This window comes from Passer domesticus, chromosome 11 (assembly GCF_036417665.1).
Source record: "Passer domesticus isolate bPasDom1 chromosome 11, bPasDom1.hap1, whole genome shotgun sequence".
In the NCBI taxonomy this organism is placed as follows: Eukaryota; Metazoa; Chordata; class Aves; order Passeriformes; family Passeridae; genus Passer; species Passer domesticus.
In genome coordinates, this window is record NC_087484.1 from 1,656,992 (window position 1) to 1,684,428 (window position 27,437).

General features: G+C 45.0%; 1 protein-coding gene across 6 annotated transcripts in view; it reads right to left on the bottom strand.

Annotated features, from left to right (window-relative positions):
* Nucleotides 1–14,221: 14,221 nt before the first annotated feature.
* IFT80 (intraflagellar transport 80) overlaps nucleotides 14,222–27,437 on the bottom strand; it is a 30,553-nt gene continuing 17,337 nt past the window's right edge. For 3 of the 6 annotated variants that reach the window (XM_064385101.1, XM_064385098.1, XM_064385100.1), the window contains 11 exons: nucleotides 26,084–26,202; nucleotides 25,352–25,426; nucleotides 24,755–24,918; nucleotides 24,106–24,170; nucleotides 23,556–23,691; nucleotides 23,033–23,180; nucleotides 22,456–22,627; nucleotides 20,628–20,717; nucleotides 20,359–20,531; nucleotides 19,205–19,328; nucleotides 14,222–16,964 (listed from right to left, as the gene is read on the bottom strand). In XM_064385101.1, coding sequence (XP_064241171.1) covers nucleotides 16,851–16,964; nucleotides 19,205–19,328; nucleotides 20,359–20,531; nucleotides 20,628–20,717; nucleotides 22,456–22,627; nucleotides 23,033–23,180; nucleotides 23,556–23,691; nucleotides 24,106–24,170; nucleotides 24,755–24,918; nucleotides 25,352–25,426; nucleotides 26,084–26,202 — 1,380 coding nt within the window. In that variant the 3' untranslated portion in view covers nucleotides 14,222–16,850. Of the gene's footprint in view, nucleotides 16,965–19,204; nucleotides 19,329–20,358; nucleotides 20,532–20,627; nucleotides 20,718–22,455; nucleotides 22,628–23,032; nucleotides 23,181–23,555; nucleotides 23,692–24,105; nucleotides 24,171–24,754; nucleotides 24,919–25,351; nucleotides 25,427–26,083; nucleotides 26,203–27,437 lie in introns of those variants that run through there. The other 3 variants (XM_064385102.1, XM_064385104.1, XM_064385103.1) reach the window with 3 other exon arrangements.

Below are 27,437 nucleotides of genomic sequence, written 5' to 3' on the forward strand. Positions count from 1 at the left end.
GTTTTGTGTTATTAATTCAGATATTTGTATTATTATACAACTTGTATAGTAATAATAACTTGTATTTCGTGTTATTTTTTAAGATATTTGTATTATTATACCATTTATATAATAATAATAATTTCTATTTCCTGTTGTTTATTAAGATATTTGTATTATTATACCATTTATATAATAATAATTTGTATTTCGTGTTATTTATTAAGATATTTGTATTATTATACAATTTGTATAATAATAACTTGTATTTCGTGTTATTTATTAAGATATTTGTATTATTATACAATTTGTATAACAATAATAATAGCAATTATTTTCATTTCGTGTTATTTATTAAGATATTTGTATTATTATACCATTTGAATAATAATAATTTGTATTTCCTGTTATTTAATAAGATATGTGTATTATTATGCCATTTGAATAATAATAATTTGTATTTTGTGTTATTTATTGAGATATCTCTATTGTTACACATATTATTGTGGAATCCCAGGCTGGTTTGGATGGGAAAGGATCTTTAAGCTCGTCTCATTGCACCGCCCCTGCCATGGGAAGGGATGATTTCCATGGATCAGGTTGCTCCAAGCCCTGACAACCTGGCCTTGGACACGCCAGGATCTGCCTGCTGCTGCCAGAGCTGCTTAGGGGGGGAAAAAAAGGGAAAAGTTAAAATGAAAGAAAGAAAGGAAGGAAGAAAGGAAGGAAGAAAGAAGGAAGCCCAAACCTGCAGCACATTCAGGCTCTTTTATTTATCTTAAAAAAAAAAAAGGGGGGGGGAATAAAAAGGGAATTAAAAGGGAATTAATAGGGAATAAAAGCCTCTTAAGCAGAAGCGTTCTGCTGCTCCTGGGGAGGGGAATTCCGGAGCTGCAGCCCAGGAAAGCCCCTCACCCCCCTCGCCCCTCCCGGCTCCTCCCAGGCTGCAAACGCCCGGGCTTGTGCCCAGAGGAGCTCCCTGGAAAGAGGGGGGCTCGGACCTGGGGTTTGGGGAATTTCCCCCATTCCAGGAGCTGCTCCAGCCCCAATCCCTGTCTCAGCATCATCCCCCCCTCCCTGTGCCGAGCCCGGAGGGCAGAGATGGAAATTCTCCATCAACAAATGTGAGTGCTCGAGCAAACACACAGCGCTGCTCCCGGCGCCTTCCCAGCTCCCAGCTCCTGGAAATGTTCCACCCTGGGAGCCCCTCGGCTCTGCCCCTCGCCCCAAATCCTCCCTGTGCAGCCCCAGGACACCCCAGGGCGCTGGGAAATCCATCTTCCCGGGAAGCTCTAGAACGAGCCGGGCTGCCCAGGGGGTGGAGAAGCGATGGAAACCCAAAAAAACAGCCCGGCCTGGATGGGAGAGCCTGGAACAGCGACTGAAGGGCTCGGGCTGGGGAGAGCTGGGAGTGTGGGGAAGGAAATCCCCGGTAAACAACCCGCAAATCCAGCCTGGAACCAGCTCAAGGAAGTGGGAAAAGTTCATGGCACAACGACAGTTGGGAGTAAATAATCACCCGGCACGGAGAATAAATAAGGAAAGGAAAGGAGAGCAAAGCCAGGGGAGAAGGGCGGAGGGGGCTGGGGCTGCTCAGAGGGGTTTTGTTTTCCCAGCTCCACCCCTGGGATGCTGCTGGGAGCTTCCCAGGCGTGGCTGAGCCATCGTTCTCCAGCTTTTCCAGCTTTTCCAGGCGTCCGCAGGCCTAGGGTGATGCCAAAACATCCCGTGACCTGTCACAGCCGGGCTTTGTCACCGCAGCTCGGCCCAAACCTCTCCAGTTCCCAGCTCTCCTCTGAGAAATCCCAGTTCCCAGTTTTCCTCAGAGAAATCCCAATTCCCAGTTTTCCCCTGAGAAATCCCAGTTCTCCTATGAGAAATCCCAATTCCCAGTTTTCCCCTGAGAAATCCCAGTTCTCCTATGAGAAATCCCAATTCCCAGTTTTCCCCTGAGAAATCCCAGTTCTCCTCTGAGAAATCCCAATTCCCAGTTTTCCCCTGAGAAATCCCAGTTCTCCTCTGAGAAATCCCAGTTCCCAGTTTTCCCCTGAGAAATCCCAATTCCCATTTTTCCCCTGAGAAATCCCAATTTACAGTTCTCCTCTGAGAAATCCCAATTTCCAGTTCTACTCTGAGAAATCCCAATTCCCAGTTCTCCTCTGAGAAATCCCAGTTCCCATTTTTCCTCTGAGAAATCCCAGTTCCCAGTTTTCCCCTGAGAAATCCCAGTTCCCAGTTTTCCCCTGAGAAATCCCAGTTCCCAGTTTTCCCCTGAGAAATCCCAATTCCCAGTTTTTCCCCTGAGAAATCCCAATTCCCATTTTTCCCCTGAGCAATCCCAATTCCCAGTTTTCCTCCGAGGCTCTGATCCACCCCAGCAAAATCCCTCCCAGTTCCCATGCACAGCCCTTCCCAGTTTAACCCTCGTGCCGCTGGGGGAGGCCGGGCATTCCCAGACCATAAATCAGCTTTCCCCCAAGGACAGGGACAGATTTAGGACCCAGCTTTGCTGGCACTCCACAGCCAGGCCTTTGTGTGCAGAGGAAGCTGGAGCAGCCCGGGACAGCTCCAGGGAAGGAATTCCTGCTCCTTCCTTCCTTCCTTCCTTCCTTCCTTCCTTCCTTCCTTCCTTCCTTCCTTCCTTCCTTCCTTCCTTCCTTCCTTCCTTCCTTCCTTCCTTCCTTCCTTCCTTCCTTCCTTCCTTCCTTCCTTCCTTCCTTCCTTCCTTCCTTCCTTCCTTCCTTCCTTCCTTCCTTCCTTCCTTCCTTCCTTCCTTCCTTCCTTCCTTCCTTCCTTCCTTCCTTCCTTCCTTCCTTCCTTCCTTCCTTCCTTCCTTCCTTCCTTCCTTCCTTCCTTCCTTCCTTCCTTCCTTCCTTCCTTCCTTCCTTCCTTCCTTCCTTCCTTCCTTCCTTCCTTCCTTCCTTCCTTCCTTCCTTCCTTCCTTCCTTCCTTCCTTCCTTCCTTCCTTCCTTCCTTCCTTCCTTCCTTCCTTCCTTCCTTCCTTCCTTCCTTCCTTCCTTCCTTCCTTCCTTCCTTCCTTCCTTCCTTCCTTCCTTCCTTCCTTCCTTCCTTCCTTCCTTCCCTCCCTCCCTCCCTCCCTCCCTGACTGGATCTGGGCTTTCCAGAGGCTTTTCAGCACAGAGGCTCATGACACTTCTCTCTTTTCTTTTCCTCCTCTTCCTTTTTCTTCTTCCATCCTCTTCTTCTTCCTCTTCCTTTGAATCTTCTTTTCCTCCTCTTCTTTTTCTCCTTCTCCTTCTTTTCATCCTCCTTGTCCTTCTTCTGTTAATCTTCTTCACTTTCTTCTATTATTATTATTATTATTATTATTATTATTATTATTATTATTATTATTACTATTACTATTACTATTACTATTACTATTACTATTACTGTGATTATTACTACTTTTAGCAGGCTATCCATTCACTTTTTGGGTACTATTTGAGCAATTAATGCGTTTACCAGAGCACTAAACACAAAATAAGAAAGAGACACAAAAAATTTGTTGCAAACTCCCGGAATCCCCCACTTTTCTGTCCCCTTCTATTTCTCCCTTCTGGCTCAGATGGATTGCTCAGCTCTTCCAGGGATTCCCATTTTTACAGGAATTTCCATGTGAATGCTCTGAAAGAGCAGCTATTGCCCGGGTGCTGCAGGAAGCCCTGAGGGCTCCCTGTGGCAATTCCCTGAGGAATTCCCGGTGCCAGGCTGGCAGGGAGGGCTGGCATTGTCTGCCCAGCTGGGCACTGAGGCCCTTTTGTCAGGAAATGGAGATTGCTGGTTCCAGCCCCAGCTGAACCCCGGGGCTCACACAGAGCCCTTTGTACTCAGCTCCAGGGTGGGATTTCTGCTCCTGCTTGCCTGAGAGAGAATCGTGAAGTTGTTAATCACAGCATCAGAAAATTACTATCTGTATCAGTCAATAATCAAAGCATCAGAAAATTAGTATTTGTATCAATCATTAATCAAAGCATCAGAAAATTAGTATTTGTATCAATCATTAATCAAAGCATCAGAAAATTAGTATTTGTATCAGTCAATAATCACAGCATCAGGAAATCACTCCTTGGTTTTTCAGAGCATCCAGTCCAAGCATTCCCAGCTCTGCCGAGGCCACCCTGACCCTGTCCCCAAGTGCCACCTCCCCAGGGCTGTTAAACCCCCCCAGGGATGGGGTTCCACCCCTGCCAGGCTGGACACCCCTTTCCAGGAAGGAATTTTCCCAGTGTCCAACCTGAACTCTCTCTGGTGCAACGCCCCTCTCCTCCTGTCCCTGTTCCCTGGGATAAGATCCCAAATCCCCCCGGCTGTCCCCTCCTGGCAGGAGCTGTGCAGAGCCACAAGGTCCCCCCTGATCCCCCTTTTCTCCAGGCTGAGCCCCTTCCCAGCTCCCTCAGGATTCTCCAGCCCCTTCCCCAGCCCCATTCCCTTCCCTGGACACGCTCCAGCCCCTCCATGTCCTTGTGAGGGACCCAGAAGTGCCCCAGGGCTGGGGGAGCCTCAGCACAGGGACAATCACTGCCCCGGGCCTGCGGCATTAGGTGCTATCTGTTAGAGTATTTGTGTTACATACACACATTAAATAATTCTAAAATTATTTAATATGCGTATCTAATAGAAATATTTTAATCGATGTATAGATATCATTACAGCAATATGTATATAATAAATAAAATAAAGGAAAAATAAATTAATTAACAGAAAGAAAAATGAATAAATGAATAAACAGCAAATAGATAAACAACATGCAATAACAATGTAGAATAAATAAAATAAAATAAATAAATAAAAACCTTTAAAATAAAGACAACTTAAAATAAAAAAATAAATTATATATGCATCTATATATACATGTAATATATTATATATATTATATATTTTTATACAAAGAAAATTATATAAATATAGAAAAATATTTAATTTTTATATATATATAATATTTTTATATATGTGTGTGTGTTTGTATATATATATATCGTTCATATATATTTTATATATATATATATACACATATAATGAACAATACAGCTGCTGGGACAACCAGGATGCTGCTGCGTTTGGGATAACGGGGTTAAACAACGGGATTTTTTCTCCCGGGTGCTCCTGGGTGCCAAACCCTGCAGCGGCCGCTCTTCCCCAGTCCCACCAGTACGCGGAGATGCTCTCCCCAGTATCCAGCGGGATCGATCCCAGGGCCGCCTGCAGATGGCAACAGCTGCCCAGCCCCGCATCCCTCCCGCCTCATTCCGGCTCCTGGCTTGGAGTCACAGATCATTTTATTCATGATAGTGCTGCGTCGTCCTCAGAAACCAAAACAATGATAATAAATTGAATTAATAATGGAATTTTTTATTTTATTTGAAATATAATTTAAATAAATTGATCCTATTCGTAATAATAAATTTAGTATTAATAATATACAATAATGACTAGAAACAATGGTATAAAAAATTATCATTCCAAAAATCCAACACTTCCTTTGGGCTGAAGGAGCCACAGTTGTGTCCCTGCAGCTCCTGCTGCACGGAAAGGGGGGCACAGCCTGGCTGTGGTGACCGTGCCGGGTATTTTTGCTGGATGTTCACTGATTTTACCCCGTTCTGCTCCGGGCTGTGCCACCCTGGAGCCCCAGACGGTGACAGGAATTTCAGAATCCCCCAAATGTTCTGTGGGAGCTCCCGGAGTGTCCCGGGGAGGGGGGAGGATGCTCTGCTGGGCCAGAGCTCTCTCTCCCACTGCTGAGCGTTTATTGTTTGCTGGTTTTTGGTGTTTTGGTGGATTTGAGAGAGGAGATTTGGTGGATTTGAGAGCAGGAGGCTCTGAGGCATCACCCTGCACCCCCTGTCCCCCGGCACCCCTCAGTGCCCCCAGCCAGCACTGCCCCCGTTTCCACCCCAATTCCAGGGTCTGAATGTCACAAACCCATCCCGGGCAGGAATCCGGGGCTGGACACGGCGAATCCGCTCCTGGGCTCCCAGGAGGCACCCACCTCCTTTTCCAGCAGGGAATATTTGCCCTCCTGCGGCCACCCCACCAAAGGGGCACAGCAGCACCCCCAGGCCTGGGGTGGAGCCGGGGGGGCCGTTCCAGAGCTTCTCCCTGTTTTCCACGCCGCCTCCAGGGCTGACACGGTGGTTTGAGGAGAGTAAAAATAGCAGGGTCAGACCTCTCCTGCCCCCTCAGCATCCTCCCCATCCCTCCTCGCACCTGCATCGTTCCCTGAGGATCTTCCCTGCGCAGCCCTGTGCCTGCCTCGCTCCAGGATAAGCAGCTGGAAGGGTTCCCTCCCTTTTTTACCCCCTCCATTTTCTCAATTTTTTCCCCATTTTTTAACAGCCTCCTGCCTGGGTGATGCCCTGAGCAGGGGGTGTTGGATTTTCCCCCGGGAAAAGCCTCTGGCTGCACAGGGAATCCAGGGAATTCAGGCAAACTGGGGTGGGAAGCGTTGAGTTTGGTAAAAGTGAAATCTCTCAGCAGGAAAGGGAACACGAGAGGGAAATGGGGAAGGGTTTGGTGCTCGCTGCCTGCCCGGGGCACTGCCCGGCTCTACTGAGCCCACAAAAACTGGGATCGCCTGGAATTCCTGGGACGTGTGGGATGGCAGGGGAGCAGCCAGGGTGACATCCACAAAAACTGGGATCGCCTGGAATTCCTGGAGGAATGGCAGGGAAGCAAATGGGATGCAGCCAGGGGTCGTCTGAAATTCCATTCCGATGGAATGGAAAGGAGTTGGGATGCAGCCAGGGTGACCTCCAGGAAAACTGGGATCACCTGGAATTCCTGGGATGGCAGGGAAGCAAATGGGATGCAGCCAGGGTGACCTCCAGAAAAATCTGGATTACCTGGAATTGCCGGTGGAAGGGCCGGGAAGGAGCCGGGATGCAGCCAGGTAAACTGGGATCACCTGGAATTGCCAGAAGAAGGGCCTGGAAGCAGCTGGGATCACCTGGAATTCCCGGTACCCCCTGCCATTCCCGGTGTCCGCGGCATTCCCGGTGCCGTGCCCGGGCTGCCGGCGCGGATCCCGCTGGAATTCTGCCCTGGCCGCGCATCCCGGGCCGTGTCACAGCAGGGCTGCTCCTCCCGCTGCCCCGGGATGGTCCCGCTGGAATTGCCGCTCCTGGCTCACAGAGCGCGGGGATGGGGAAGAATCCGCTGCGATATTTAACCCCAGGAGCAGCAGGGGCTGAGCTGTGATAACAGCGCTGGAATCACGGCTCGAACCCAGCCCTGCACGGGGCAGCCCCGGGAGAGCCGGCCCGGCTGGCAGGGAAAAACACAGAGGATTTCAGAATGGAGAATGCTCCCTGGAAAACTCAGAGGATTTCAGAATGGAGAATGCTCCCTGGAAAACACAGAGGATTTCAGAATGGGAAATGCTCCCTGGAAAACTCTGAGGATTTCAGAATGGAAAATGCTCCCTGGAAAACACAGAGGATTTCAGAATGGGAAATGCTCCCTGGAAAACTCAGAGGATTTCAGAATGGAAAATGCTCCCTGGAAAACACAGAGGATTTCAGAATGGAAAATGCTCCCTGGAAAACTCAGAGGATTTCAGAATGGAAAATGCTCCCTGGAAAACTCAGAGGATTTCAGAATGGAAAATGCTCCCTGGAAAACACAGAGGATTTCAGAATGGAAAATGCTCCCTGGAAAACTCAGAGGATTTCAGAATGGAAAATGCTCCCTGGAAAACTCAGAGGATTTCAGAATGGAAAATGCTCCCTGGAAAACTCAGAGGATTTCAGAATGGAAAATGCTCCCTGGAAAACTCTGAGGATTTCAGAATGGAGAATGCTCCCTGGAAAACTCTGAGGATTTCAGAATGGAGAATGCTCCCTGGAAAACTCAGAGGATTTCAAAAGGAAAACGGCTCCGGTGATTCCAGCCCGACACGGGGATCCCTCCGTGCACGCTGTGCCTTTTGGATATTCCAGCGGTTCTGTGTCCAGCCCTGTGGGCACCCAGGGATTCCACATGGATGGGGTGGGGTCGAGGCTCCGTCCTGGAATCAGTTGTAGGGGTTAAGGTCATTTGATTCCAAGGGAAAGCAGCAGATCATCCCTTCGAGGAAGAGATGCTCGTTATTCTTGACTCTAAAAGCCTCACCCAAAGTCATCCCATGAGTGGGAGCCTTCCCGTGGAGTCAAGGGATTAAAATCCTAATAATGAGGAATTATTGCAAAGGGAAAACCAGTCTAAGCCAACTTTTCTAATGCTTCTGTGCAGCAGAAGGAGGAAAGAATATTTGAAGTGTCACATGAGAGCTGGAAGCCTGAAACCCATTGATATCAATATCGTTGCCCTGATATTTCCATCTTTTATTTATTGGAGGAAATTGTGTTAAATAAATAAATATTTTATACATAAAATACAGAAATAAATACAGAATAGATAGCAAGGAATGAATTTTATTTATTTATTCAATCTGACTGATTTATTACAGAAAACACATTTCATTTCTGGAGGACACCCAAGCTTGTTAACAGCCTGGGAAGGAATCAGAGCTGTCCAGGAGGGTTTCAGCCTCTCTTTCTCACTTTCCCTGGGTTTTCAACAGTCCAGCAGCAAATATTTGCTGGCAGAGGAGATTTCTGAGCCGTGAGGTAATGGCTGGTGGAGTTTTTTACATTTGCAGAGTCATCTCCTCGGGTTTGGGCCCTATTGCAGCCACAGCTGTGCCTGAGGAGGGGAGGCCCAGGCTCAGCTCTGGGCTTTGGTTCCAGCAGGTCAGAGCTGTCCCCGAGCCCTGCTCCCACTCCCTGCTGCAGGATTGGGCTTCCTTGGGAGTGCCCTGTGCCCTCCACAGGAATTTAAACACAATTTTGTTCTGGTAAGAAGGATTTAAGGATTATTTTGGCCTTGGAGGAGGTGCCCACCAGGCTGTGTTTGATTCTCATGGAATCCTGGAATGGTCTGGCTGGGAAGGGACCTTCAAGCTCATCCCATTCCACCCTGCCATGGGCAGGGACACCTCCCACCACCCCAGGGTGCTCCAAGCTGGCCTTGGACACTTCCAGGGATGTGGCAGCCACGGATTTCCTGTCCATCCTCCAGTGCAGCAGCCATTTGCTCCAGAATTCCTGTAAAAGCCTCAAGGATCACAAGGTTTGGATCTCTCAGACACTAAAATATCATTGAGGCTGAGAGTGCTGCACTTGTTCCTATCAACACCCAAAGCTGTGCTTCCCTCCATCAATCCGTGGGATTTTTCCAGCTACCAAACACGTGAGGCTTTCACAGTCTTCCCAAAAAAAACAAACCTCAGGTCATCACAACGTTTTTTCCTGAGGAGTTTTCCCATATTTGAGGCAAAAACACACCAAGGGAAATTCAGATGTGAAGCATTGCTGTGCAAAGAGCATTTTATGGAGCAGCTTCCCGTGGGGAAGAGTCTGGAGCTCCCCAAATGCCAAAGGTCCAGGGACAATGACACCATCCATTGGTTATTTTGCTGTGTCAGCACTTTGGCACCCCCTCAGAGGTCTGCAAGTCGAGCCTTAATGATCTGCTGCTCCAAAGGGATCGATGGATTTCTGCAGGGGTCATTTGCAGGATCAATAGTTGTCCGTTCCCTGCGAAACTGGAGAAAATCAGCTTGAAAGCTCCTTCCCAGAAACAGCTCCGGGTTTTACCTGACTCCAGGGAGCCTCAGAGTGGGTTTCCTACAGATTTTGGGATGGGGGAGCCAGGATGTGGCCACTCATGATGGGTTTATTCCTGCCCACAACTCCTGCCCCAGTGCTCTGCTGGGCCTGGGGACAGAGAAATTCCAGCTGGGATGGAGCTGGGAGCAACCTGCTCTAGAGGAAGGTGTCCCTGCCCATGGAATCCTGATGGAATCAAAGATCCCTGCCTGCCACCACACTCCCACTCTCCACAGATTCCCAAAATGTAGCAGCTGAGGCAGCTGCAGCTGCCCACGTCCCCCAGACCCACCGAGGGTGCAGCCCCTACACCCACAGCATGGATCCCGTGGCCCTGGCTCCTCCTGAGCCTGCATTCCTGCATTTCCCCAGCCAGGCTCTGGGCTGGGGCTGCTGCAGAGCACACTGCACGCCAGGACTGGGATTTTGACTCCTTCCTGAGCCCTGCTCGCTCCAGCCACAATCCCCCGTGTGTGGTGGCCCACGGAGCTGCCCCTGAGCCTCTGCTGCAGCTGAGCAGCTCAGCCCAGCCCAAGGCACTCAGGGCCAGCCCAAATCTGGCTTTAAGGAGCTATCAACAGCCTTTAATATTTCATGGGGCTGGGAGGGAGCCCCAGCAGACCAGAACTGCTGTTGAAAGCCCAGCTCTGTTGACAGCCGGGCAGGCTGCACCAGGCGCCTGCTGCGAGCTCCCAGTTTGCCTCCAGAACACCACAGCAGTTTTGGCAGCTCTGCAGGGAACGGGGCTCCTGGAGCTGCTGGGCAGCATCCCAAATCCTGCTGGCCACGGGCAGGGTGAGCCCCCAGGGCAAAGCCACCCCCGTGGGAGGCAGCAGCTCCTGAAGCTGCGGGGCTGCACCCGCTGCTGGCACCTCCTGCCCTCCCCTCCCCGCCCCTGCCCCTTCTGCAGGGAGAAATGTCCCCAAATGAGGACACAGATGCAGAATAAACCCTGAAATTCAGGAAGAAACAGCAATTTCTCCTGCTTTGCCAGAAGCCCAGCACCACCAACAGTTCCTTCCTCAAACTCTGTATCACAGCTGAGAATTTTCCCCCTCATTTTTGTCCCTGAGAGCTCCAAAATGTGTCATAAAATACAATTACCCAAAAGTGGGGCTGACAGCGGGGGGATGGCTTGCAGCTATCAGCAGTGAAATCATCACCAGGTGGGTAAACAGGACAAAGGAAACAAATTCACCCCACGCCACCCAAATATTCTTTTTTTAGCACTCAGTGAGGCTCACGTAGGTGGGTCAGCAGCTGCCTATCAGATTTGGCAGGGTCACCCAAGAGGAAACCAAGCAGAAAAGGTCTGGTCAGCTTTTGCCACGTTACTCACTTTGATGTTAGTCAGTTTTTCCGTGATGAGAGCTCCCTGTGCTCTCCCTTTTGCTGGAGTTTTGCAATTAAGCTGAAGGCAATCAGCAGGGGCTGTGCTCATGGGGGTGGCTTGGGACACCACTGGGTGACACAGGGACCTGTGAAACCTTCGTGGCAGGAATAGAACCCAACAACCATGAAGAAAGAAGGTCTCACTGTGCCTGCCCAGGCACCAGGGCCCAGTCTGTCAGTGCCTGCTCTGACACTGCTCTTGTCTCCCTTTTTAAGCTACAAAATCCGGGCTCTGCACCCTGAGTTGCTCATGGCTCAGGTGTCACTTACCCCGATGTCCTTGGGTTCTGCTCATCCCTGCACCCTTGGGTTTATCCCACAAGCTCAGGCACTGCTCATCCCCTCACCCTGAGGTGCCACACCTCCCTGTGTCCTTGTGTCCTGCTCATCCCTGCATGCTCCCATCCCTGGGTACCGCTCATCCCCCTCACCCTGAGGTGCCACACATCCCTGTGTGTCCTCGTGTCCTGCTCATCCCTGCATGCTCCCATCCTTGGGTGCTGCTCATCCCCTCATCCTGAGGTGCCACACTTCCCCATGTCCTTGTGTCCTGCTCATCCCTGCATGCTCCCATCCCTGGGTACCGCTCATCCCCTCATCCTCGGTTCCTCCCCGTGTCCCTGTCCCTGTCCCTGTGCAGGGCTCAGCGCTCAGCCGTGGCCATCCCCGCGCTGCCCCGGGCCCGAGCCGCTCCTGGCGGCGTGCCCTGCCCCATTAGGCTGAGCACGGCCGCCAAATGGCCCCATCAATATTTCATGGGCCCGAGCCCCGCCGGAGGAGGCGCGGATAAAGCGCGGATCAAGCGCCGATAAAGAGCGGATAAGGCGAGGATCAGGCGCGGATACAAAGCGTGGATCAAGCGCGGAGAAGGCGCGGATAAAGCGCGGAGAAGGAGCGGAGAAGGCGCGGATATAAAGCGCGGATATAAAGCGCGGATCAAGCGCGGAGAAGGGGCGGATAAAGCACAGACAAGGCGCGAATAAGGCGCGGAAAAAGCGCGGATAAGGCGCGGATATAAAGCGCGGATAAAGCACGGATATAAAGCGCGGATCTAAAGCGCGGATATAAAGCGCGGAGAAGGCGCGGATCCAGCGCGGCGGGGCGCGCAGCGGGGATGGCGGGCGGCCGCTGCGGCCGGGACGGCTGCGCCGTGCCGGGGGCGGCCCCGGGGGCGGCGGCGGGGCCGCCGTGGGTGCCGCGGGCGCGGAGGCTGGCGCGGAGGCTGGCGGCGCTGCTGGTGCTGCTGGCGCTGCTGGCCGCGGGCTGCGCGCTCCGCCGCCGCGCCTGCCCCGCGCCCCGCCGGCCGCGCCCCGCGCCCCGCCGCGCCCCGGGCACCGCCCCGGGCACCGCCCCGGGCACCGCCGCGCCCCCGGCGCCGGGCACGGCCCTGCAGCTGCCGCACCTGCCCAGCTACGAGGAGGTGAAGCACCTGCCCAGCTACGAGGAGGCGCAGCGGGGCGCGGCCGCGGGGATGCGGGGCTGAGCGCCCCGGCCGGCCCCGCGCCCATGGAACTGCGGGATGGATCATCCTCTTCCTCATCTCCATCCCTATCCCCATCCCCATCCTCATCCTCCTCATCCTCATCCCCATCCTGATCCTGATCCTCATCCCCATCCTCATCCTCATCCCCATCCCCAGCCTCATCCCTATCCCCATCCTCATCCCTATCCCCATCCTCATCCCCATCCCCATCCCCATCCCCATCCTCATCATAATCTTCTTCCCCATCCTCATCCTCCTCCGGACGCCCGGGACAGCCCCAGGTGCCGCAGGAGGGATGCGAGGGCAGGACCCCGCAGGGTTCTCCGGTGGGACAGTGAGGAGCCCCGGGAATGCTCCCCAGCGCAGGGTGACCTGCTGGACACCCCGCTCTGCAAAGGGACTGCCGGGGACATCGGGGATTCCAGGGAATGCTCCACATCTCCTGGACACCTGGATCTGCAAAGGGACTGCCAGGGACACTGGGATTCCAGGAATGCTCCACACCTGCTGGACACCTGGATCTGCAAAGGGACTGCCAGGGACACTGGGATTCCAGGAATGCTCCACACCTGCTGGACATCTGGATCTGCAAAGGGACTGCCGGGGACATCGGGGATTCCAGGGAATGCTCCACCCGGCACGGTGACCTGCTGGGCTCTGCGAAGGGACCTGCGGGATCCTGAGGACCATGGAGCAGCGGGACACTGCCCGGAGCCGCTGGCACAGCCCAGGACAGCAGGGCGCCTGGAAGGAGTTCCAGGAGGAAGGTGGCTTGGGGAGCGATGGGAAGCCCTGGCTGCGGTTCAGTTCAGCATTCCCGCTGCTCTCACCTGGACTTGCGTTCCCCGGGAATTTTGGGTGGCTCGGCTGTGGGATTTTGCTGTGTGGACACGACTGGGTGATGCTGACCCCCACAGGTGCCAGAGGAGCTTTGGGGACAGCAGGACCAGGGAAGGAGGGAGCCCCTCCAAAAGCTGCAAATGAAACATCAGCACCCCCTGTTCCTGTTCCCGGCGGGGAGCTGGGACCCCTCCTGCTCCAAGGGAAATGGATGTCACAGCTCCTGTCACAGCTCCTGTCACAGCTCCTGTCACAGCTCCTGTCACAGCTGGCAACTCCTCCATCAACCTCACGAACACCAGACCCCAAGGGCGGGCAGGAACCTCCTCCAGCCCCGGTGCCACGGCCCCTGGAGGAGCCGGGGGTGCCTCCTTCCCTCCCGAACGCTTCCTGCAGCTCAGCCCGGCTCAGCCCCCTGACAGTGCAGCTGCCCGGTGCCCCAAGCTTGCGTTAATTACCTTTGATTGTCCTTTGCTAGCTCGACTTGAGCACTCGGAGCTGAGGGTGTGCTCAGTGCAGGAGCAGCAGCCACGAGCACGTTTTCCTTTCTCCTTTCCTCTTCTCCTCTTCCTTTCCTTTCCTTTCCTTTCCTTTCCTTTCCTTTCCTTTCCTTTCCTTTCCTTTCCTTTCCTTTCCTTTCCTTTCCTTTCCTTTCCTTTCCTTTCCTTTCCTTTCCTTTCCTTTCCTTTCCTTTCCTTTCCTTTCCTTTCCTTTCCTTTCCTTCCCTTCCCTTCCCTTCCCTTCCCTTCCCTTCCCTTCCCTTCCCTTCCCTTCCCTTCCCTTCCCTTCCCTTCCCTTCCCTTCCCTTCCCTTCCCTTCCCTTCCCTTCCCTTTCCCCTCTTTTGAAGGTGTCTCTAATGGCAAAGCAAAGCAAACCTGCATAAATGAACCTATTTATTTAAAATACAGATTAGATTTTCGAAACTGAAGCACTCCAATTAGCACAGTCATTTCTTTTCATGAAGTAAAACAATTCTTGCAGACCCTTCATGAAAAACAGAGAAACAATGAAATATTTTATTGTTTTGTACAACCAAGCTCTGTGCAGACTCGTCCCTCTCTTTCCCTGAAGGTGCCAGCCCATCCTATTTTCCCAAACTTTTACAGGACAAAGGCACCTGAACTAAAATGAAAAAGGTTAAAATCCAGTATTGGAAATTTCATAGCACAAGGCAAGCCCTGACTGGTTTGGATCAATGCAAATAAACTTTGGAAATAGAGATTCTCACATGTGATCAATTCATAAAAACCTTTTCTCCCCCTGGCTCTTCCCCACCTCCTGCAGAGTAAAATCTCATTTCTGTTATCATGGAAATAAAGAAATGGAGGTCTTAAAATGTTTAATAAAAACATGTAAAAACCAATATAAAAACCGTATCCATAATACAAAAATAGCAAATTGCTTCTCTCCAACCTCCCCCTAGCTGTGGGTGATACAAACTTTATATTAATATAAATATCTTTAAAATTTCAGAATTAAATTTTAGGAAGCTCTGAGCTTTTCCATAGTTGCCCATTTATAATTGTGACTATTCTGAGGTGAATCAGGCAACAATCACCAGTTTTTCTGTAGGAAATAGTTCCATATAATCTGTAAAATCAAATTTTCATGTCAGATGATTCAAACCTTCCTCCTGCTCCAGTCCCAAAGGGTGAAATCCCACAGACAAATCCAGATCTCAAAGTTTTGATGCCTTAAAAACCAGAAAACAAAAGCTATTTTTAATTTTCCCTCTGAACTATTACAAATACGCAGTAGGTTTTTAAACACCCACCTGAGCTTTTACTTTTGCCTCACTTGAGGACTTTATTTTTCACCTAAAAATGTATTTTTCAACCTCCCTTTTTATAGTCAGACAGGATTTACTGTGGCCAAGGTTAAATGAAGTGAAAGAACTCAACTCCCACCCTGCAATGGCAAAATTTGGGTTATTTTTGATTATTAATCCATCACAGCAGCACCTAAACAACTGAATTTTAATTATGTTAATTAGTCTCTGTTTTTTAGATTGGTTTATGATGGTTTACATCAAGTAGTCAGGAACTAAATTAGAGGTATTTATTTTTAAATAATTTCTTGTTCTGGGCAATAATGTAACCAAGATGTACCTGAAACATCTGTATCTTTCTGCTATTTATTTTTACTTAATACTGAAAAGAACTGAAAATAGGTAAAAATACAATGCAAAACTTTGGAAAGCCCAGAAAAAACAGCTCAGAATTCCCCTGGCATGGATGGTGGCACTCCCCTTGGAATCACAATCCCTAAAATCCCTGCCACAATGCCAGAAAAGCCATGTAGGGACATTTTCTCCTGAGAAATTCCTGAAATTCAGATTTCATACCCAGGGTCATAACTGCATTTAGAACCTGGGACAAAAGTGCTTTTCCAAAATATTTTGCTTTGCTTTCTATTTAACACCAGGATGCTCAGGACTGGATGTGTGTGATAAAAATGGAATTAAACACCTCTCCCATCCCCTCCAAATGTAATTAAAACAGCCCAAATATTCTCTTTTTAGCACTCAGTGTTGATCCCCACATGCAGCAGCTCTCAGGTACATTAAAAACCTCCACTTTGGTTTGGTTTTATTAAGAAATTGCTGAACTGTGCCAGAGAGGGTCACACAATGATTTACAGATTTGCTGTATGTACAGATATTTAACATTTTGCTGGTAACATTTGAGAGATACATAATAAACCTTGTCAGTGATGAACAAACTGGTAATGTATTTATAACATGAAGAGAATGCAGCCAGCTTGGGGTGTGAAACAAAGAAAAGTGTGTCTTGATGAAATAACATAAATTAAGAAAGATTATTTACAAATCAAGTGTTGTGGGCAGAAAAAAGACATGAAATATTCTCTTATTTTAAATATTCTTGTCAATTTTACACGTCAGATGCTACAAATGCTGTTTGTTACTTCCAACAACCCTGAAAGCACATTCCAAAGCATTTTAAACAAAAAATCATTTTACTGCTGAATGTTTTGTTCAGTCTGAAATCATCTATTAAAGAACTCACTAACAAATATGTATTCCCTCTACTGTGAGGGAAATAATTGTACTTTAGAGGCTAAAGCTCCTTTTTTTTTTGCATTTTCAGCACTTCCAGTTTGCTGAATTTGTTTTAGGGCAATTGAAACAAGTCTGGAGGGGTCCCTGGGGCTGCAGAAATAACCACACTGCTTAACTTGGGGCTTAAATTTTGATTGCAGGAGAGGCAACCCAGGTTAAAGAATATTAATGGCAATGAAAATTTAAAATCACTGAGAGAGGAACAGTTAATTTTCTTTTTTCTCACGTATGTAGTCAGCACTGGCACCAGAATATAAACCCAGCTCAAAATGAAAGGAAATAATTAATCCTGTGTGTCACCCAAGGGTTCAAATCCACAGGAATTCTCACTCCTGTGACCCACAAAATGTTTGCTGTGGCTTTTTTTTTTACAACAAAGCAGTACCAAATATTGAAGGAGCACTTTGAAGGTGCCCAAAATGTGAATTACTGCTGCACAGTCACACTGCTCCTCCCTGCAGCACTGGCTGCTGCTCGTTCTCTTTCTTTTGCAATTTCCATCTCTATTTTGGCTTTGATTTTATTCCAGTCCACTTCCAGCTGTAAGAAAAGAAAAATGAAACACACAGAGCTCAACATCAGAGAGGGCCAGGTCAGTTATTCCATTTAAAAATACAGTTATCAAGTGCTGGGCACCCAAACTCATGGAAGGTATGAAGGCACAGCTGAGTTCTGAGCTTCACCTTTAAAACAAACCAAGCCTGAGCTATTTTAATAAACCACATTTTGTCTGGCACTAAAACACAAAAATAACCTGCCTCTAATTCAATAGCATGACATCAGTGTCCTGTTACTGAAAATTTAGCCCTGCATCATTAATTTAGGAGTGATGTCTCCTCCAAGGAGCTGATAGGATATGAAACCAACCAGTTATCTGCTCCAACAGCAATCAGATTCCTGCTTGAAACTGCCCTTCTGCATCAATAAATGCTTTATTTTAACCTTGGCCTTCCTCCAGCTGCAGAGAATTGGCATTTTCTGGCTGTGCTTTGTGTCAGTGAAACCCCAGGCAACGCACACAGCACAGCACCCCAGCACAAATGTGGGTAGAAAAGTTGTTTCTTCCCCAAAAAATGCTTGACAATGCATTTGATGACCATAAAAACATGTCCAAAATGTCATTGTGCAGTTCAGTTTATTGCTGGAGAATTAACACTGCAAAGGTGGGATGGGAGGAGAATTTCCAGGGCTGCACAGGGAATTTTCCTCTGTAATTAAGCAATGGAATAACGGGGAGATTCTCTAAGAGGGAAAGTGAAATTAAACACCCACATTCTCAGGTGAAAATGTAATAATAACACCTCAGTTCTAGAGGCAGTGACTGGCCCCAGGATTCTCAGGATATGTGTAAGGTACTGAGAACCTGATGTATAAAATAAGCACAATTTCAGATCCTGCCTGGCTGCAGAAAAGAGAGGGGAAAACTCCTTATTTAAGCCTGAAGAGGTTTTAGGTTGTGAGAGGGAAACTGAGACCCTTTTTTATCCCTGAGAAGGAACAGCAGCACAAAATCTTGCTTTTCTTCTCAGTTTCTTTCTGATTTTGCTTTATGAGTCTGACAGGTTGCATGAAGAATTTAATCACAGCTTTAAATTCACATTATGTGGATCTCTTCTATTCACAGACCTAGCAAAGCCCTCCAGCAGCTGGATGTGGAAAAGGACTTTTTCCCTCCAGAAATCTCCTGAGTGAGACCCCAATTCCAAGAAAATCTCCAAATTTCCAAATCAACTTTTAGAAAGCTTCATAATCTCTAAGTCTCAAGACTGAGTAAGCTGAAATATCACCCTGTTTACACATTGTCACTGCCAAGGTGGAATTCCTTAGTGATCCTGATGGAATCTATAGCTTCCTCCAGGATTTTAAGAAAATCAGGATTATCTCCAGTGTCCATCAGCAGCATCAGTGAATTTCTGTAATTTTTGCTCTGTGATGGGTTTTAGAGAACACACAGAGCTGGAAAAGCTCCAGGATAAAAACGCCTGGAGTCTGTGCTTGATTTCTCTGTATTTTCCAGGTAAATTACTGTGGAATGGTTCATTAGGGGCTGACTTTTGTTCAGGAAATGAGACTCTTTAAAGTGCTAAAAGCTAATGCCTTCCATTAGAAATCCAGCTTTATTCCAAGTGTCCTGGGCAGTGCCCATGGAAGGATGTGAATTCCCAGCCCCAGTGCAGAAATAAAAGATTCCACACAAAGGAGAGGTTTTTTTGGGATCATTTCTCCCTCACAATGCTGAGGAACAAGGAGGGGAGAAGCAGGAAGGACAGGAGGGAATTGTGGGGAAATATTCCAGTGGAATCCAAGGTCCAGCTGCTGAATTTCAGGATGTGCCCTCAGGATCTGTTAAAACACTAACAAATTGATTTCCTGGTGATGCAGAGGGTTTCCAATAAAGGTATGTGGAATTGTTGATTGTATTTAAAATCAGAATGGTTTGCAGTCCATAAATATCCAGATTCCTTCAAAGTTTGTTACTGTTTCTGTCCATAAAATGCCACAAAAAATGCTGGAAATATTTGAGAGACTCATTGAGCCATGGTGAAGTTTAACTCCCTGTTTCTAGAAAACAACTGTGCCTTCACTTGTGTGATCTTTACCAGATATTAAATATATATATTGTGAATCTTCAAATAAAACCCATGCCCAGCTATTCCTGGCCAATATTAGGCCAAAACCTGTAAAAATTCCAAATTCTGTTCACATTTGAACCCCAGAAGGAAACCAGAGGTGCAAACCCACCCCACTCTCCAGCAGGAACAACCCTGAGGGATACTTACACCTTCTGCATACTGCAAAAACCTTTGGTTGGTTTCTTTTTTCCCAAAATCCTCCAAGAATTTCTGTCTGTAAGCCAGGACCGTGTCCACGTGTGTCCTGTGCTTCACTGCCAGATCCAGGGCCCTGCAAAAGAGCAGGAATGGGCTGGGGAAATGCTCTGGCACCACCACAATCACCCAGAAACTCTGAGGCTGAGGGCAGAGATCCCAAATCCAACCCCACAATAGGACCAGGAGGTTCAAAGTAGCCAGTGATGAAAAATACCCAACAATTATTCCCACTGACAACCTCATCATTGTTAATTTGAGCCAAGGAAGCTTTTTATTTCAAGGAAATGCAGAATATTTCAGAGTTTAGCACAAAAATAATAATGTTTAGTAACTTTTTTCTAGTCAGAAGTAGGTTCTGAACACTCATAATACACATATTCTGTATAATATTAATAAATATTGTATAGGTGGAAAAGGTCAGACACTGGATTAATTTAATTCATTACTCACACTTGGTTTCTTCTCAGTGGCTTAAGAACACTGATATTTGATCTACAGAGAGTTTTTGATGTTGGAATAAAAGAATATTATTTTCCTAATATCCAACTTAGACCTCCCCTGACACAGCTTCGTAACAAAACAAATTACAGATTTGTGGGGGGAAAAAATCAACCTTTTGCCTGAATATATCAATAAAACAGCAGAGAAATTAGGAGTAAACAACTCGGAGGATTCTGTCAGAAAACAGAATGTGGGGGTTTTGTTTAAATGAGAAATTCCTCCTTTGTTTTCTCAGCCTTAATTCATATTTTCTCCACCTACACAATGCTGGGAGTCTGGGTAGCCACAATTTTATTTTTAGCAGCAAGACATTTTCAAGCAGCCCAAATTCCACAGCCAGTCTGGGACATCACTGGGGGCTCCTCTGTGCTAGCAGTGATGAGAAAGCAAAATGTTATTTCAAAATGTTTCCAGGCATATTTTGGGCTTTTATCACCAAATATTTGTATTTTCTAAACACAGAAATGCTGGGTTTTTTGGCTATGATTTAATTAGCTTTTTTTTGAAGTCGTGGGTGATTAAAAGATAAGAAATGAGTCAGCAGTAAAACAACTGATGGAAATAATCAGGAAAAACGTATTTTCATGGGAAACAACTCCTACCTCTCCCAGTTGTAAAGGTTGATGTTGATTTGGATGGCCTGGTAGACCAGGCCTGCCTGCAGCAGCAGCGTTTCAGCCTCCTGGCTGTTGCCACTGAAGAGCAGCATGTGAGCCAGCCTGGACTCCTTGGAGGGCAGCTCCTTGATGGAGTTGATGTACTGCACTTTGTCAATCTGCTCAGGAGGGGGACAGCAGGGACATGCATTCACCAACTCGGCTTTGCAAGGATTTCTCTGGGATTTAATTGCACTTTAATTGTGCTTCCTTACCTCGCCGATGGCTGCATAGGCGATCTCAGCTGTGCTCATGTCCTTGTTGGCCACTGCCATGGCAGCCAAACAGGCCCACAGGGTCTGGTCCTGAAAGTCAAAATAAAAACACCTTGGAAACCTTCAAATGTTCATCATCGTGCTGCAAATGACTCCTCAAAGCAGCTACACAAGGCTTAAAAATTCTGTGCAATATTACATTTCTCTGCGTGTCATTGTCACTGCGCTCTGAAGTCTCTTATTAGGAAATTATTAATTATTTCTCAGAACTAGGAATTAGAAAAACTTCATGGTAATGATAATATTACACCATTTTATTATTGTTTTAAATACGACTTTTTATTATATGTTATATATTTAATTATTCCTAAAGATATAAATTCATATATTATTTATTTATTTTTCTATATTACATTTTTATATATTACTTTTTTTACCCTTTTATTATTATTTTATATATTACTTTTATTGTTTCTGAGAAGGTTTTTTGGGGGTATTTTACATAACCTTGAGGAAACCTCATGAACACAGAATCCAGGAAGATCCTAAATTTTGATGGACTTTCAAGTGACAACATTTTGACAAAGACACACTAATAAATTGCATTTTAATATAGTTTAAGCTACAACATCTAAAACTCTTTTCAGACAGGAAAAATGTAATTGTGGACTTGCTAGTCCAGGAATTAAGGAGAATTCTGTTGAGTGTGTTTGGTAACAAATCTGGAAATAAAGACGTTGCACTGTGAAGGTTTCAGAAGGATCACTCTTGACTGAAATCAGAATGAGCAGCTGCACTGAGGGAGTTCTAAACACATTCCCAGATTTCCCAAGTGACTTTTCCATCACTCAGGAAAAACCCTCCTGCAGGAAGCCCAGAATGTGGGAAAATTAAGATTGTTCAGAGAATCAAATACTCCTAAAATCTTCATCACATTCTCTCCCCACTTCCCTTTTATTTACAAAATCAGGTGATAAAATGCTAAAATCTCAGCCTGAAAGTATCCAGGAGATGAAAATATTATTTTGATGCTTCCAAGTTGTTTCTTGCTGCTTTTTTCCCCCTCAAAAAATGACCTATTTTATTGCTCCTGATTGGAAATACTTTTTACTCTCTACCTGGGCTGCCAAAATCAAAATATCCTGACTTGGATGCTTAAATCAGGTGATGTGGACACTGCAAATAAAGATTCTGTTACAATTAATTCTACTAATGCAACCCAAATTATCTGGATGTGCATTAATTTAATAATTGGTTACACAAATATCTGAAATACACATTTAAGGTACTAAATTTTCTAGGAATAAATGGGAAGCAAGGTTTGAAGGGCTTTTGTTGTTTTATGAACTACCACACTCACCTCATCTGTTGCTGTTGTCTAAATAAGTACAAAAGAAAGCAATGGAAAAGGAAAAAAATAAAAAGAAATGAAATAAAATATGGAAATTAACAGGAAATTGTGGAAATGTCACTTTTCATTGGTTATATTAGGCTCAAACCTTACAGTTAAAGGTTGGTTATATTAAGGCCCAGACATTAAATATTGGTCATATTAAGGTCCAGACCTTAAGATTAAAAACTTTAAAAAAAATTAAGTTTAGAACTGAATTCTGTGTGCACATGTGTTCAATCCAGCCGAATTCTGGTGTGGCTAAAAATAAGAACTATTATTTATCATGGAACTTATGGAATTAAGAAAACCACCTCATTTTCCACGAGCGACAAAGCAGGCCGGAAATGAGCTGCACCATTGGATACGGAGAGATCCCTATGGAAGAACACTTAAACCCACAGAAATGGTTGTGAATATCCCCAAAAATGAGAGTACCTTGACAAACCTGCAGAGCCGGAGCCCGTCCTCCCAGCGGGAGGAGCTGACGTGGCCGTGGAGGATGGCGGGGTACGGGGAGATGTGCAGGTGCACCAGGGAGCCATCGGCCCTCCTGATGGTCACCTGGCTGCCCACAAAACTCACTATCTGCGGGCTCTTGCTGAACTCACTGCACACAGAAAGAATAAAAAATGAATATTTAGTTGTTTTTACAGGAAAAGGATTTAAGATCGATTATTTGTGACCTGGTGTTTTGCTACTTTGAATTGCCGACGTCATCGGAACAAATATTTTCTGGGCTTTTTTTACAAAACCTGAGGTAAAATTTTAAGAGAAATAATTCAAATTTTGCTTTTACCTCAAGATGCTGCCCTGCTTTCCAACCCTGCATCATCATTTCAACCCTAAACTTTATAATTTTCTTTATAAACACCTTCTTCCTCATCTCCCAAGCAAGAAACAGGAGAATTTTACAAGTTGCAAGGCCAGCTTTTACTTCTCCTGAGCACAGTTTGTTAAGAAAAGAGGGGAATAGTTAAAATAAATCGTATTTGGATTTAAAGGGATTTCTTACCTGGCATCTTTTTCATACAGGGTTTTTGGGAGAAGGTCTTTATCCACGTAGACTGTGTTGGGATAATACCAGACCGTGAACCTGGAATCCTGGATCCCACAGAGGATGTTGCAGCTGTCATTCCAGGCCAGACTCTGCACCATTGTCCCTTCATTTACAGACAACAAATAATGATAATCAACGAATAAATGGATAAAGGAATAAATAAAACATTTCCAGGAGAAACTTCAAAATAAAGGGAATTATACCAGGGTGGTTATTCAGCATTTTTGGTCGCTTCTCTAAGGTTTTAAGCCCAAATTTGTAGCACTTTGAAAGCTGCTTTGGATGGAAATAATAGAAAAATCAAGAGAATTTAGATAAAATTTTACTGAAATTGTTTCTACCTCTATCAAATAAAAGCAAAGGCTTTTTTTCCAAAATCAATTTCACTATTAATTAAGCAAAATGTTGTCCCTTGTATCAAATACAAATTTATTTCCCTGCCAGCATCTTCCCCAACACCAACTTGAATTTTTCTCACCTATTTTGACAATCTTCTGCTCTTTCCCAAACCTCTTCACTGAGGTGATGAAAAGATCTCTGTTCTTATCAATAAAAGCTATTTTCCTCTCACTTGTCAGTCCTTTCTGGTCCAATGCAATCTCCACAATCTCTGTCTGAAAAGATAAAAGAGAATCTCTGATTCTTATTTTGGAGATTTTGTATTTGGACATTCAAATTGATTTTTTTTTCCTAAAAACAAGGCACCAAAGTTCTTGGATAAACTGGGTTGGAAAAACATTTTGAGTGTGATTTCTCTGTGGAATAAATCATTCCATGGGGTTAAAATTAAGATTATTTTGAAGTCCTTTCCAACCCAACCCATTCCATGATTCTGTGATTTTATGAACTGAATTTCATGAAGATTAAAACAATTCTGAAGACAACACAAAGCATTAAAAGTCAGCTGAAAAGCTCCTTTCTATTAAGATTTTAAAACCTTTAATGGGTTTTTAGTCCCATTACTGAGGAAAACCATTAGTGATTCTTAATTTCTGAGTGAAATAAAGACATTAAAGCCTTCACTTTACCTTGTGGGTCAGAGGTTTTCCATCACCCAGTGGCTTCCCAGATAAAGCTTCAAAGATGTAGATAACTGAAGAAAAATAATGATATACTTTATTAATAAAAGCAGAAGTTCTTAATGGATTTTTCCAGGGATTGCACTCTTTTTTGGGTGTAATTTGATGCAAGTGGATAAAATATTCCATGAGTTTTACCAGAGATTTTCACATGGTGGTGAAAAATATCTTACAAAAAACTGAATTTTCACTTCCTATCCCTGTTTTTCATTTCCTGTCTCAAATGGGGCTTTCCAGAAATGACACCAAATTGTGATAAAAGCCTGCATCAATAATATAAATAAATCCACATTTCCAACATCAGATTGACTCAATCTTAACCCACAATTTCATCAGTGGGAATGTTTAGAAAGAGAAAATTAAAAAATCCCATCAGGGAGTAAAACTTATTCAATTATTTTCTGTAAATATTCCATGGATCTGTAATATTCTGTATTATTTCTGTAATACTTCTGTAAATATTTCCATGAATTTCATGGAAATTCAGAGCCAAACCCTTATCTTGAAGTTTTAAAATTAATTTTAAGCAAGACCCATAACTTGAATTCATTTTTATACTAAATATATATATTTTTATGCTAAATAAAGCAGGATTTACCCTTCTCATCAGCCTTGTCCTTCACTGCCAGCGTGTCATTGCTCAGGGACACTGTCAGGGCATTTAAAATGTCTGTCCTCATGCCTGGGTATTTTGGAGAGGAAATCAATCTGCCTTCATAGGAATATAAATAAAGTCCTCCACCATCCACGAGAAGAAAATGCCTAAAAAAAAAGAACAACAAATAAATAAATCAGTAAATAATATTAAAAAATGTATTTTCCACAATGGGAAAGTCATTGTTAATATCCTGCAACTCTACTTCCAGCTCCCATCATTCCTAAGCTTTACATTTTCAGGATATCCTGGAAGTTCTGTATGGAAAAGTTTGTTTTTTTAATGTATTATCTATTTACAAGAGAAATATTTATTATGTCAAATATTTATGACTTCACCTGGGTATTTTTGTTTATTTCTGATATTTCAATTTGAGCTTATTTTGTTCATTATATAAATATAACTAATAAATTTATTATAAATACATTTATAATATAGACAATATAATAAATATATGTATTTATAATGTAGATAATACATAAATGTATTTATTTAATAATTACATTCTGTTCATAATGAGCATTTTAAGAAGTCAGGTACCTTTCTGCTTGGAGAATCAAACTCACAGTTCCTTCCTTCAGGTCAAAAATCAGTGGAGTGTTCCAGTTCCTTGTCCTGCAAATATAAAAAATCAGCATTACAATCACTAATTTCCACAGAGTTGGATTCAGCAAGCAAACCACACATTTTTAATCATCAAATATTAATGAAAGGGATGTTTTCCAACTTCAAACAGCACTGAGGAAGCCAAGGAACACTGATGAGCACACAATGTGATGGACTAACACTCCTGCCTTCATTGTTTCATCCCTTCACACCAGCAGCAGCTGCCCCAGGAGTTTAAAAACTAGCAAAAATTATATTTATATGGATTGTTTTATTTCTAAAATATTTAAATATTTCTGACTCCTTTACAGTGATCTGCACTGGTGTTGACTGAGCAGATATTCCACTGCTTATTTCAATTAATTAATTCTTGTGCTTCCAGTGAAGCTTCTGCCACTTTTCCAAACAATGTGAGGAATTTGTTTTACTCATGAAAACATGTAACACTGCAGGGAAAAATGAGAAAAATTGTATTTATATGGATTACTTTATTTCTGAAATATTTTAAATATTTCTGACTCTTTTACAGTGATCTGCACTGGTGTTCACAGAGCAGATATTCCAATTAATTTAAAATAAATTTTAAAAAAATTAATTCTTGTGCTTCCAGTCAAGTTTCTGCCACTTTTCCAAACAGTGTGAGGAGGAGGAATTTGCTTTACTCACGAGAACACATAGCACTGCAGGGAAGTGGAGACCACCAGGTACCCATAATTCAGGGAGGCTTTGATGACCCTGTCCCGGAATTCCAACAAATCCACGGCGTCGTTGATGACATTGTGCACCTGAGCACAGGGAAATGACAGCGAGTGACACAAAAGAGCTGAAATTCAAATTAATACATGAAATATTCCTGCTGAGAAATCATTTGAGGTGGAGGAGTGTTTGAACTCTGAATATTGCTTTGACTCTTTTGCTAAATTTGTTGGATATACTGAAGCAGATAAGGTATAAATATTATGATAATTAATATATATATGTTTATTTTTAAAAGGCTTTTTTATAATGGTGTAAGGTTTAGGTAATTAAATAGATTATTTATTATTTTTTTTGAGTTTGGTTATATTTTTAACCAAACTCAAAAATTCCCATTTTAAGATTGTTCAGCTGTTGATAATTTGAATAGTTGAAATGAACACATCAATGTTTATTTCACTGTTATTTAAATAAATTTAAATGTGTGTTATTTAAATAAACACATCATCCAAACAATCCAGCAATCCCCAGCACTGGGATGAAGATGCTGCAGAGCTCTGGAATTTTTATGATTCCACAGCTGGAAGCACAGGAAATGCAGGAGACGGGCTGGGTGAGCAGGTTGTGGTTTTGTTATTCTGCTTAAAATTTGCTCCAGAAAATCAGAATTTGCCTCAGATTTTTCAGCTCAGAGATTTTAGGGAGCTAAAAATCCAAGGGGGGGAACTTAAACAAAAAAGTGTCCTGGTTTTTGGTGGGGTTTTGGGTTTTTTTTTTGAAGATGTCACCATTCTGAAGGTGGGAACTTCCTTCTGATGTTCTCCATTATGCACCAATTGCAAAACATGGACTGACCTCAATTATTCCAAGAGCCTGGAAACCATTTCCAAGGATATGTTAATTGCTATGCCCACCACAGCATCACTCATTAACTTTGCCATTGTAATATTCAGGGCAAAAAATCCATCTACAAGTTTTTTGTAGGATTTTCCTACACAATATATAGGAATAAAATCACTGTAAAAGAATGAAAGTTAAAAGTGAGTCAGGGTTAGCTACACTTTCTCACTCTTTGCATATCCAAAAAGAGAATTCAAACCCCATGGAGATCATTCCCAAGTGCATCTGGAACGAGTCAATGTCTGGGAATGAGGGGAAAAATTGGGAATTTTGAGCTGATTTGTGCTGTGTGCTCCCAGACACTGACTCACAGCATCCCACCCACGGCCCCAACCCCAAATCCAGCCCTGCTGCTGCTCCAACTCTTCCCAATTCCAAACCCAACATGAAAATGAAAAAGGGTCCCGTTAGGAATTTAGGAACT